This window comes from Crocodylus siamensis, chromosome 1 (assembly GCF_052110815.1).
Source record: "Crocodylus siamensis isolate JL-2025a chromosome 1, ASM5211081v1, whole genome shotgun sequence".
Lineage (NCBI taxonomy): Eukaryota > Metazoa > Chordata > Crocodylia > Crocodylidae > Crocodylus > Crocodylus siamensis.
In genome coordinates, this window is record NC_143395.1 from 295635746 (window position 1) to 295650059 (window position 14314).

The 14314-nt window shown below is 42.4% G+C and overlaps 1 protein-coding gene across 1 annotated transcript in view; it reads right to left on the minus strand.

Moving 5' to 3' along the window:
- Nucleotides 1-6154: 6154 nt before the first annotated feature.
- The window catches only part of VWA3B (von Willebrand factor A domain containing 3B), a 134405-nt gene continuing 126245 nt past the window's right edge, over nt 6155-14314 (minus strand). The window contains exon 29 of the mRNA XM_090064991.1: nt 6155-10010. Coding sequence (XP_089921117.1) covers nt 9751-10010 — 260 coding nt within the window. The 3' untranslated portion in view covers nt 6155-9750. The remainder of the gene's footprint in view (nt 10011-14314) is intronic.

Genomic DNA, 14314 nt, shown 5'->3' on the forward strand with positions numbered 1-14314 from the left:
TTGCGTGTATCCTAATACAGAATGCAAAATATACAGTTTAAAATGGTCAAAACATTACTAAAGTACAATAAACAGTTTAGCTATTTTCTAGACTTACAGAAAAACAACAAAACAAAAAAGTTTAACAAAACTCTGACAGAAAACCTTTCAGAGGTCACGAAGGACATCGTTAATACAAGTTATCACTTGAATGGTGATCTGAGGGTCAAACTGATGCATACCCAGAAAAGAGCAAAAATATAGAGCTTTAATAACTGTGAAAAGGGAAGCTCATCTATTACCTTCCATGCCTATACAATAAATCATTTTTTAGAACTGGCTTATGTCTAAAGGGCTAACAGTGATTTATGAGTAGTGCTTTATGAACTAAAATTTCCCATTCAAACTGATTGCACTTCCAGTTCTAAGGTTCCAGTATGCTAATACTCTGATTTATATTTCTCACCAGTTAGTACCATGTCCAGCAGAACTCCAAGAGATTCAAGGGTCTTCAGTCTTTGTCAATGGTGTTTAATACAAAACTTTGCACATGCAAGCGATTGCATGGACAATTATTTTACATGCTAACACTCACCTATACATGATAAAAGAAGTATTTGCCAAACACATTTGTATTCAGTTTTGTACATGGGATAGATTTGACATATAAGTGCCCCCAGCAGAGAGCATTCATACTTTGAACATGGCACATGTACATACACACATACTGCACCCTCTATCATATACATGCTCTCCTTTCCTCAGTAATGGCATTGGATCAAATTCTGATCTTGTATATATTGACTAGTATGCGGAACAGCATCAGTGAAGCCAAAATTAACAAAGCACTTAAGATTGGAATCAGGCATTTTTATTTCACTACAACTCTACGAAGTTTTATCAGAGAAATTTCATTAAAATCTTTCCAATAAGAAATGTTCCCCAAGATCAATGTACTTAGGAATAAGACACTTGCAAATACTGACAAAGGTAAATACTGTAATGCAGTACTATTTTACAAATGTTAATGCAAACTATGGAAAAATATACCCAATTTTGGTCTTTCTTTGGGTGGGAAAATATTTTATAGAAATCAAAGTACCTTTAAAGTATACTGAACAATATCTAGATCCCTTATAGCAAGAGAGTATAACTAAACTTCAGTTTACTTCCAGTGCTGCTGAATGCTTTTGTATTTTCTAATGCTCATAAGATCAGAATGGACATAAATATAGAAATCCACTATTTATCTTAAACCTGTGCTGCTTAGGCAAGTATAATTGAAGAATTAAACATCTTCAGAGTGAATCAGAACAAAAAGATCTTTCTGTAATGCAAAGGTCAGAGAACAAGTCAAATGCTTGTGCTTAAAGCGAAAAAGGCCATCACCTAACCAAAGGAGAAAATGAATGAAGGGCAGTAGTTCAAAAGTTTTCTATAGATTGAAAAAAAGTCATAAATTTAAATAGGGAAAGGTGATAACATAAGGAAAAGAAATGTAAAAGAAACAGGATCCACAATAAAATATTCAAACCTAATCTCTTACATTCATTGTGCCAAAATACTTCATATAAAAATAGTGAAAATTCATGAGCCCTCTTTGGCAATGGCAGGGAAATTGTTCCAGATCAGACTGCTAATTCTGAGACAGGCTGACTGTAGCAACCTTCTTTTGTTCTTATTTATCCTGCTCTAACTGCACTATGAAAGCATCACATACTGCTGGGTTCAATCTCCCCATGTAAAAATGGTGATATTTCAGTGTCCCATGCAAGATAAGTTTAGATGGACATAAAATTCACTATTCCAGCCAAGTGTTCAGTGAAAGGAGGCATTTTTACCAGAAAATCAGATTTTAGGGCTTAATCCTGTGACATACTAAATGATTACACTCTTATAGAATGGTTAGTGGAGTCCTTGTACAAAGAAATGGCATATGTTTAGTACTGCTGTTACTGTTAGCACTTCAGACAGCAAAGGAACAAGTAGGAATGCAGGACACTTTATGGGAAGCCAGTGTTTGATCCTCTCCAGGAGTAGTATAGATCCCTCTGCACCCTCTGCAACATCTTCATCAGGAGTAGTATAGATCCCTCTGCACCCTCTAAACAGTACTCCTATCAGACTGGTGTAATTCCCTTTTACCTACAACAGTAGGTGAAACATAAAGGCACAGTTGCTCTCGCTCAAGAATATGAGCTGATGGTGGAGAAGGCACTGGTTCCCCTCTTTTGCAAAATAGACAAAGAGTATTTACCAAGAGGTAGGTGACCTGGGTTCAGCCCACTCAGCCCAAAGGGATTCAAACCAACATTTCCCCATTACCTTACATAACATGCTATCAATTACGAGCACCCTTTGGTGTTCCTGTTTAAGTTCAGCCACTATGCTAAGAATGTAAGCCATAGCTAGTCATGGGAGCAGAAGGTGAACGAGCAAGATAGGGTCTGAATCTGTAACTTAAGGGCAGTAGCTCATCTGAGTTGTGGCTCCTGCTCCCAGATCTATTCATGAATTTTACATTAAACAGTCACTGGACAACAGAAATAACCCTCGCAGCCAGGACTCAGATTTCCCCAGTTTGCATCTGATGTACTGTTGTGACTATAAGTGGACCTTTTGTCCCTCAAAAAGAACCATAAAAATCACACTCAACTTACATGAAAGATCAATCTATCTCAGGCTATAATTGATCCATACTGCCCAATTTCAGTTTGGTCCATCAATGTTTAACGATTTCTTTGCCTCCGGCTTCCTAAGTAGGGACCAAAACAGTCACCTCCCTGCTGGGCCCCTCTCGGGCCCCAGGGGAGGCACACCTGAGCCAAGGGTTAGTGAGGAACTAGTTAGGGAACTTCTGGAGGGACTGGACATATTCAAGTCAGCCGGTCCGGACGATCTCCACCCTAGAGTTCTAAAGGAATTGGCCGAGGTCATTGCAGGACCCCTGGCACGGCTTTACGAGCACTCTTGGGGCTCTGGTGTGGTGCCGGAGGACTGGAAGAGGGCCAACGTGGTTCCCATCTTCAAAAAGGGGAGGACGGAGGACCCGGGAAACTATAGGCCAGTTAGTCTTACCTCGATCCTAGGCAAGCTGTTTGAGAAAATTATTCTGGCACACATCCACAAGAGGCCTGCAGGGGACTGCATGTTTAGGGGCAACCAACACGGGTTCATCAGTGGTAGGTCCTGTCAGACCAACCTGGTGGCCTTTTACGATCAGATCACCAAATCATTAGATGCAGGGGTAGCAGTGGACACAGTCTTCCTGGACTTAAGGCTTTCGACACTGTCTCTCACCCCGTTCTCATTAAGAAACTGGGGGACCGTGGTGTCAAAGCCCACACAGTCAAATGGGTCACCAACTGGCTGGAGGGCTACACCCAGAGGGTGGTAGTGGATGGGTCCTTCTCAACCTGCAATGATGTGGGCAGCGGGGTTCCGCAGGGCTCTGTCTTCGGGCCCGCACTGTTCAACATCTTCGTCAGTGACTTGGACGAGAGGGTAAAAAGCACCCTGTTCAAATTTGCTGATGACACTAAGATGTGGGGGGATGTGGGCACACTAGAAGGAAACAACAGGCTACAATCGGACCTAGACAGGTTACAAGGGTGGGTGGATGAGAATAGGATGGGATTCAATGCAGACAAGTGCAAAGTGATGCACCTGGGGAAGAATAACCAGCACCATATCTACAGGTTGGGGAACTCCCCTCTTGTCAGCACAGAGGTGGAAAAGGATCTTGGAGTCATCATTGACTCCAAGATGAACATGGGCCGGCAGTGTAGGGAGGCAGTCAGGAAGGCCAACCATACCTTGTCATCATGCATCCACAGATGCATCTCAGGCAGGTCCAAAGAGGTGATCCTCCCCCTCTATGTGGCCTTGGTCAGGCCGCAGTTGGAGTACTGCGTCCAGTTCCGGGCGCCGCACTCCAAGAGGGATGTCGACAGCATGGAGAGGGTCCAGAAAAGGGCCAGTCGCATGATCAGGGGACAGCAGGGCAGGCCCTATGAGGAGAGGCTACGGGACCTGAACCTGTTCAGTCTCCACAAGAGAAGGCTGAGGGGGGATCTAGTGGCCTGTCATAAACTAGTCAGGGGGGATCAGCAGGCATTGGGGGAGTCACTGTTCCCCTGAGCACTGCCAGGAGTGACCAGGAATAACGGTCACAAGCTGGCAGAGGGTAGATTTAGGCTAGATATCAGGAGGCGCTACTTCACGGTCAGGGCAGCTAGGATCTGGAACCAACTTCCAAGAGAAGCGGTGCAGGCTCCTACCCTGGGGGTTTTCAAGAGGAGGTTAGATGAACACCTTGCTGGGGTCGTTTGACCCCAGTACTCTTTCCTGCCATGGCAGGGGGTCGGACTAGATGATCTTATCTTGCTTGGATGCTTATCTTGCTGGGATCCTATGATCCCAGCTGACTTCCTGCCCTTTGGGCAGGGGGCTGGACTTGATGATCTTCCGAGGTCCCTTCCAGCCCTGATGTCTATGAAAATCTACTCAGGTCCCTTCCGACCCTAGAAACTATGAAACTATGAATTAACAGAACAGGAAAAGGTGATTTATATGTAGCGTTTATTTATAACCAGAACAATGCAGTACATGATTTTGAGAAACAAATCAAAATTTCTAAAATTTTAACACTTTTATCCCCTGCCCCAAAATCTCTTCCCTCTCTTCCCAAATCCAGAAACTTAAACAAAAAAATTCTGATTGGTGCGGGAAAAGCATTTCATTAAACAACATATTTTACTGACTGAACTCTGACTCCCTCTTGAAAGCATAATAGAAGGAATAAGATAACTATACAAACAGCAAAATATAGCAATTAAAATGTTGCTGAACATTTATTGCACTCCTTGTTTTACTTATTGGTGCAGGTGAAGCAAATGAAGCTAGATGGGGCACCTGCAACAAAGAAACAGGATATTGCCTTGAACCACTGATGTGGTAAAAGTAGAAAGTTTGGAATTTTCCCTTTTAGTTGATGTTTAGATGTTTATGTTGGAGGAAAAACCAGTGTGCAGTGGCTTTATTCCTACCAATATTTTCTATTGTTTTCCACGGGAGGGGAGGAAGCAGTTGGGTAAAGCCCCTGCTCATTCCCCAGACCAGGGCTCCCTGGTCTATGGAGTGGGCAGGGAGCAGTGGGTGGCTGTTCCTCCCCTACCTTCCTGGTCTGTGCCAGGGTGGGACCAGTGGGGCAATGCCCCCCACACCTTCTCCAGACTGGGGTGACCCACTGCTTAACTGTGACCAGGAGGAAGCGAGCAGTAGCTGGTGACCCCAGTCTGGAGAAGGCACAGGGAGGAGTCAAGCAGCTGGGAAGCATGCAGATGTTCTTTCCTGTGGGAGTCGTATCACAGAACTTCCTCACTCAAAAAGGAAGAGCTTCCTCACAAATGAGGCACCTTTCCTGGGGGAGAAACATAATGAATGCCTGTATGCTTCTTTCTATCTGTGATTCTCCCAGTAGAAACATAACACCTATATGTGGCCCAAGTCTAGAACCAGTTTCTGATTTTACTTCACTAGTATAAATTTTATTGACTTCAAAAAAGTGACACCAGGTCCATAGCAAGTGATAGAAAGCAGAGACCAAGGGTGTCAAATTCAACAAGCCCCACATGGTGGATCAGACTCACATACCTCCTCTCCCACTCCCAGCATATGTTATCCAGAAGCTGCTCCAGCCAGTCTGATCCTCATATTGCATGTGGAGCAGATCCCAGAGCAGCTGGAACAGGCATGGTTCATCTAGCTCATGGCACCCTTAGCACAGGCAAATGACAGTGTAGTGCAGGCAGTGTGTCAGCAACAGGGCTCCAGTGCTGGTAAGTAAGGAGTCAGGGGGGCTGGAGAAGGGTAGAGAGAACTATGGGGGGGACCCCCACTGGCCCCACCCACTCCCCCAGCCCTGCCTTGCCTGATCCCATCCCCTGCCTGCTCCCCAGGCCCCCCCACATGCCTCCCAAGCCACCCAGCCTGGGCCTTTCTGCCCCATGCTGCCTGAGGGGACTCTGCCAGGAGGCCCCGGAGCCCCCACAGCCCATGCTTCTAGGGTGAGTAGAGGCTTCTTTTTCTTTTTGTTTTAAAGTAATAGTGCCTGGGGTTGGGGGGGATTGCCATGGGGGCCTGGGGGTGCAAGTCGGGGGGTGGGGCCAGGCAGGGCAGCCATTGGGGGATCTAGAGGAGCAAGGGGGTGGGGCTGGGTGGGGCAGCAATCAGGGGGCTGGGGTGGGGCATGTGGGCCCTGCAGGGGGGAGTGGTGGACCCTGTGGGGGCCATTTGGCCCTTGCTGGGGGGGCTGTTACACCTGTGGGGGGGCTGTAATCCGAGGCGGGGGCATAGCCCCTGTGTGTGGGCTGTAACTCCTGTTGGGGTGCTGTAGCCCCTCTTGGGGGGCTGCAAACCTTGTTGGGGGGCTGCAACCCCTGTGGGGAACCATAGCCCCGGTGTGGGGGCCATGGCCCCTGAAGGGGGGCCGTAGCCCCTATTGGGGGAGCAGCAAAATATATATTCATGTATTCATGAATTCGTTAAACATGTTTTTAGAGTTCAACTTATTATTATGATAGAGATTGCTTTAACACTGTAGATATATCAGTAAAACATTGCCCAAATTATCACTGTCTCTCTGTCTCACTCTCTCTCTTTATAGTGGTCTTTTGTTTTAATTATGGAGGAACATGGATTTTGGGTATTTTACAGAGTGACTGGGATTTTTTTTTATCAGGGATTTTTCCGTTTTCCAATATGGAACACCAGAATTCCTGCTAGGGAGGCCAGTGGCAGGACCCTGCCTGCTCAGACCTGGCATCTTAGACCCAGCTGAAGGACATGCTTTGACAGTTCAAAGCAGGCCACCACACCCGGAACTTCTTCTGGGCGATAGCTGCCCAGATGGCCAAGCAAACATGGCATAGTGCCGCACAGAGGCCAACCCTGCAACCACAGCCCACTGGCATCTGGCCCAGAGGGGACAGATGCCTCTACTGGCTGTGCAGTCCCCATCCAGGTCTGGCAGGTGCACAGCAGGTCACAGTCAGGCAGCAGTCTCCACTGCCAGACTGCTGCTGTGGGCAAAGGGTGCAGGGAACTCTCAGGGCTGCTCCAGCAACCGAGCAGGCACAAGGGGCAGTGTCCCCAGGTACCAGCTGGCTGGGCCTCAGAAGCTCCTGAGAGTGAGTAGCCCTGACCTACTTCCCAGGGCAGTTTTTTATATGGATGGGGCCAGGACAGGGCAGCTTTTTATACTGCTGGGAAGAGCACAGGTGCTGGCCCTGGGCTCTAGTTCCCCCTGCCTGCAGATCCAGGAGGGGCCAGGCAGGGCTATTTTGCCCCAGGTAGCACAATTTGCCCCACACCAAAGTGCATGTCCAAGCACATGCGTTGAGGGAAAAAGCCCTGGCTCAAATTTGCACCACTTCTTTTTGAACTGCTTGCATGTGTGGATGCGCCTCATGAATTGCGCAGGTCTACTTGGTCAAAAATATACTGTCAGAATGTGTGTGATGGAAAAGCAAGCTGTATCTATGCTGATGAGCCTGGGAAGAGAACAGAGTAACTGGCACTCTTCAATATGGCCCATTTTGGTTCCACAGGGAACTTTGTGACTGGATTTCTTCTGAGCCTGTGATGCTTTATCTTGAAAAGCCCTTTTATGCAAGCTTTATTCCTTCCCCATTGTTTGCCCTTCATTCAAACTTAAAGTCTTGTTTTACTAGCTCCTTCTAGTCTTCATTTAATCCAGAGTTATGCTGAGTATCATTCCTATATGCCAGTTCTTCTATATTCTCTGAAAAGGATACTCTTCCAAACTGTTTCCTTAAGGTTTTGAAAACAGTATCTTATTCATTCCATTTCCAAATTTTGGAGTGAAGGCAATAGAGTGGATAGCAGCAAGACATTATTTATCTTAGTTCTTTAAATTGACACCAACTTCATTGCTGATCTCTGCAGAAATGTCCCTAGGTCTTTCAATATTTAATAATTTACTAAGGCAATAGATCTTGCAAGGTAAGCTTACATTTTGTGTGGGAAATATTCCTTATTTTTTTCAGGGTCTAATGTAAAACTGTCCATGTCAACTAAACAATGTATCCAGGTTTACAGTACTTTAAAAATCAATCTTCTAGGTCATGTACAGACATTGCACTTAGACCGATCTAAGTAAACATACATCAGTCTAAGCTCATAAGTGTACAGAAATTTGGTGCATGTAGACTGGTCTAAAAGGGGTACGCATGACCTAAGATAGGCCTGGTCAGAGGTACACTCAATTCAGAATGATTCAGATTAGACCAATGCATTGAACTTGTCTATTGGTCCCTAGACGTTAAGTCATAGCCACAATGATTTTCTTTTTCAAAGCTATGACTCACATGGCGCATCTACATGTGACGCTACATTGCCACAGTGATGGCAATGTAGCTTGTCACTGCAGCAGCATAGCATTGGTAGGCACAAACTATGATGAGGCTACATCACCATACTGACAAGCTACCATACTATAGTGCGTCGCTACAACAACACAGCTGCTAAAAATAACAACGCGCCACCAGAATGGTGCAGTAAAGGCTGCTACTGTGTCATCATTTAATACTTCCTAAAGCACGTACTAAATGACAGTGCAGTAACAACTATGCCATGGAGGGACATATAAATGTACCCACAGTTCTCAATCCCCTTACAACTACCATAAATAAGCTACTGGACATTTAACTCTAAGTATATTTTTCTAAATGATATTGCAATAGTAAATCTCTTTATTATTGATTGCATTTTTTAAATTGCTAGTTACAGCTAAATGCAATTCAGGTACTACATTTGATTAGCAGTGCCCTCTTCTCCCTATTCTGCCTGCAAGTTAGGGTGTTCTTGGTGTTCCTGGGCATTGTGCCTTGTAGTTGTATAAAAGGGTTGTTTGTGTGGTTTGAAGAATAGGATATTTGCATAAAATGGTTTAGAAAGCGATAATCCTGTGTTGAACAGGAGTTTGGACTAAATGACCTCCTGAGGTTCCTTCCACCCTTCCTTTTCTATGATTCTGTGATTGTAATAACATGAAGAAACTAGATGACCTCCTACCATTAGATACCAAGTAAGTATAGATGGACAGATTTGGATTTTTTCAGAAATAGGAGGTCAAATTCTTGATTTTCAGTATGTTACAATTCTTATGGACTCCATGGGGCTTGTGGGTGCTTACATACTTCTAAAACCAGCCACATTTTTATTTAGACATCTAAATAGGGATTTGGGTGCTACTCAAATTTGAAAATGTCATCCATTATTTCTATTTCAAATGTTCAGAAAACATCAGTTATTTGGGTCAAGTGTAACTTCAGAGCTCTCTTAACAGTTTGATACCACTGAACATTATAACATATCATAAATCCAGGGATAAAATGCAGACCTTCTCCATGTCTTCAAAATAAATTCTGAAGGCAAGGAGCAACAGTTGGCTTTCAAATTATATTGATGCTGAACATCATCTACTATATTGCTCAGCAATTCTGCACAGTTTCAGAAACTAATCCGAGGTGCATCCAGGTCATGTAGAAACCACTATTATCAGATTCTGTACACTATTCACTTTCTAGTCTTGGTATGTTTCACTTAACCTTCAAGCCAAGCCCACATAAATGTTTCCCTTCCATCCATCCAAAATAATTCTGTAAAACCATAAAACTAAGATAATTCTGTAAAACCAATTTATTTTCTGTTTATATGATAATCTTTTCCAGGTACCACATTTCTCTCTTACCCATAACCTGTTCCATTCCTCACAGTCTCCTCTGTCAGGCACACCTGATGATGTTTTATTTGATCTATGTAGTGCTGCTGAAACTGCCCTGCCAACTCTTCCAGCCTCTCAGCAGTTGAGATAAGGCTGATGTTGTCATCAACAGGTTCTGAGGCACTCTTTGAATCCACAGTAACTGTGTGAAAGCAACAAAGATCCTTTGATGAGCTGTGAGCTGAGGTACGTGGAGACAGCAGAGTTCCAGATGCCGATGAACCTTGTGTTGATAAAAAGAAGCAAGCAGATTCTGGCATTGGAGAAGTTAGAGGAGAATATGGACTATTTTAGTGAGACAAAATGTGACTTTCCATTTCTGAGAGATATCAGAAGAATAGATAAAACCATAACCAAAAAAGCCCTATAACCTGTACTATTGCAACATTATCACAGAAGCAGAGGAACCAATTGACTTCAGAACTGTGATAAGATGAGACTGTGTAGTGGGGCCTCAACACTGCTTCCTGCTCCCACCCATGTCTAGGCACAGTGCTTTTAACCTATATCTTGCTTTTAAAGTACTATTATTTTCCATATTTGTAGCTTAATGGGGTTGCTATGAATAACAGTGCAATAATAACATGACATTGGAGCTTCACAAATATAATCAAGTGACCAGGTTTCTTCTCCAAGAATTGTAAAAAGCCACTTGCCTCTCATTATTAGAATCTGGACAGAAATGAGATTGACTAAAAATACCATTTGCTTTAGCAACTCTCTACTTTCTTCCGTTGCAAATCTCTTTTCACTCTATAGGAAAATAGATGACTATCAGTATAACATATTTTTTCTGATGAACAGAAAGCTCAAGCTGGAAGAGGGACTATTTCTGAGCAAGCTGTAACATGCCAGCATCCTATACACAAAATCCAAATCTAGAGGCCCCTCTTGAGGCCTTTAACTACACACAGCTGCACTAAGCGATGGGTGCAAGCATAGCTAAATTGACATCAACTGCTTATTAAACAAGCCATGACCAAGAGATGGGAGCACTCTGCTTTATTATGATGGCATCCTCCAAAGGTTGAATGAGATATTTGGAGAATGAGAGAAACAAATAGATCCCAGGAAATCTAAACACCCAATGGGGGAAAAATAAGTCCATGCATGATCCTTGCCAGTTGTCACAGCTGCATTCTCAAGTGTGTGGCTTGCATACTTTAATCAGCTGGATTTGCAATGGAACGGGGGAAAAACAATTACCATTCTCAAAGGTTTCCTACCTAGTTAAAATAGGCAGCTACAATAATTGTTACCATACTTCAAAATCATGCCTTATTACAAACTAAAAAAAATGGAGGATTTTTCTCTGCTCATCTGTAATTCACCTGTAATTGCATTCAAAATGCATCTATGTATATCTTGCTTACAAGCCTTTTCCTCTTATTTGTCCCTTGCTGTAGATGACTAACAAGGTCACTGTTTGAGTTATTTAACAAGAAAATTGTATCACATGAACAAACAATTCTAGATATTATTGGGCAATAAGTAGGAAAGAGAAAAGGCAGTGGAAAGACAAGAGAAAAAACATTTTTTCTAAAGAAACAAATACATATGAATAGCTGCATGTTACTTGAATTCTTTTTTTCAAAATGTGCAATTAAACATTTGTACACCTTCATGTATTATTAAATAGTTTTAATAGACTTGTCTCGGGAAGGATGAAATAATGGCCTAACTGAAACAAATGGGAGTTTTGTTACTATTTCACTGTACTGTATGAACATACATGACTAAATAAAAAAAGGAATGATAGGAGCATGTATCAAGACAAATATATTATCTGATATATAAACCTATATATATAGGTTTTGGTACACATGGGAGCAAGAGAAGTACTTCAGTTCAAGACAGAGCATGAATAAGGACATCAGTCATGCAGTCCTTATTCTTCAAGTTAACGGTCATTATCCTGAATAAGAACAACAGAAATGGGCTACTGATTACACGCATCCTGATAACAGTCAAGAATATTTTTGCTAAGAGTGCATTTGCCAACACATATTTCATAATCCTGTAATACATGTCTCTTACATTTCTATATACCCACAAGTAATAGATATATTAGGCTTCATTAATAGTCCATGTATAGATTCTTCCTGTTGAATAAATGTGCCTGCTAGCTGAAGAAATAAGATCTCTGTTATCTCACTCTCATTCATATGGTAGACCACTTACTTACCCAAGTAATCACATTAAAATCTATGGAATGATGAAATCCATGCATGAAATTAAACGTATGCACTGCTGATATAAGCAAATCAGAATAAAGAAGTTTTATGTTCCATATAAACAAGCAAGCAAAGCAGGATATCTAAGGGCAAGTAATTTAACAAAAGATAAAAAGGATTTTTTGTAATTGTTTCAAATGTTTTTCTCACCCTGAAAAAGCACAAGCAGGATGGTGAAGTATCACATATAATTATGCACTAGCTTCACTAGAGGCAAACAATCAGGACTGTCAAGTAACTTGTTTTTGTAAGTAAAAAGACAACTAATTTTTCAGGTATTAGAAACAATTAAAGTTGAAATATGTGAAAGAACTACAAATCTTCTAAATAACTCTGTTCCCAATGCAACAGACTGCCTTCAGAAATCTGGAAAATATAAGCATTATCTAATTGCTGTTGAATATGTATAGCCTATTACAAATTGCTAGTTTTTAACTATTAAATGACTTTGCCAGCATTCTGAAATGTCTCTAATATTGATATGATGAACTCTCTCAAAAATCTACCTTCAACAACAACTAAGAAATAGTGAAGATTTTGAAAAATAACCAAGGATGAACAGCAAGGAAAGAGGCACATTGACTATTTGAATATATGAATCAAGGAGTCTGCATGCCTGTTGTCTGATGGGTAGATATTAAAGATGTTTAGGTGCCTAATGAAGAAGTGAGATTTTTCTAGTAAGATTTTAAAAAGCACTTGCATAGGTTAGACATCTGACTTGCAACTTAAATATCTGATCTGCTCAGACACATGAAATTTCCGCTAGGGGCCTATCTGCATGTTTAGCTGCCTAAATGGCCTCAAATTTGGTCTGTAGAGATTAATGGAAAAATTGAATAATTTACAGAACAGTTTTATGACCCTCACTCATAGCTAATGTGTACTCATCCTGCAAGCAATAATTCTGATTTACATAGGACTACTTGTGTGACAAAGTGCTCACCAATACAAGTAAGGGTTCCAAAACTGGGGCCACAGTAAGGGGCCATATAGGATCATGCCATCAGCTAGTGTAAACCATTAATTTACACTAGATCAGGATCTGCCCCCTGGCAAAAAAAAAAATCATGCCAGTGTCTTGATAAAGACAGTGGATCAAAGAAATAAAATGCATGGAAAGTATGCCTGGGTTTTAGTACCATGTCTGATATGGGTTTCATGGCTATAAACACATCATATGGTTTGAAAACTGATTAAACTACAGCAAACAAAGGGTAGTGCTATGCCACTTTATAGAAAGACAGGGGATGTATTGAATGAAAACCTGCAGGGACCAGTGAAAGGTCCAGTCTAATTAGACATTTTTGTTAACTGTTTGTGGACCAAGATCCTCCTATTTCCACTCCATGCTGAGACATAGATGAGTATGCAAAGAAAAATAAATAAAAAGGAAGAGAGATAAGGTCTGTGAAAAGCAAAAAGAAGCCACTCTGCACCATGTTCCACTCAACAGCAGCTTGAAGAACCTCCTTTGTAGGATTCCCATATGACCAGGGCTTACAGATCTGGTTAGAGTAAGGCTGAGCAGTCAGTCATGGCCACTCTCCTCAGTTTCATCCTTCTTTCAACCTGCAGGCAATTAGTAACAGCAGACACTGGTTACATCAGCTGAATCTCAAGTTTATTCATCTTCTGCACATTGGAATGCCCAGTGCTGAGGAGTTGTGAGGGAGCTGCCCACTGAAACAGCTCAGGAGGAGGCTATGCTGCCATGAAGAAAGTAAGAGGTCTAGGCAGCCCTGCAACAGCAACCTGTGGTCCCCATACACCTCACAGCATATGAGGACTAGGAGAGTCAAGCCAAGAAGTGAGCGAACTTCCCCTGTCTAAACTGGGGGATTTGACATGTCTTCCTTTATTTCCTCTTTTTACTAAGCAGGATACAACAGGATCCAAAGGTAAAACTGATGGCAAATTAGTTCCATTTTTAATGTGCCTGATAGCAGCAAAGGCCAATGAGGGCTTGTAATGTGCAGCATTCTACCTCAGTTCAAAGAAGTGAGGCTTTCTCTGGAAGCTGAAGTTGCTGAGCCTTCTTGTGAGGCTGCAAACAGCTTCAATGTTATCTGATATCAGTCCAAATTAAGGCCTCTCGAATTGTTACAGGAGGGACTCAAAGCCTCACAGTTTCAAGCCCTGTGTAAGTCTGATGAGACTGTTCCTAGCATACTGGCACTTCAGTGCCACACAGACGGAATTCAGCTATGGAAGCCCAGAAAAAGACGAGTAAAGACTAATGAGGAAAGATTAGAAGAGCTATATATATTGAAGATACCAGTAATAAGGATGA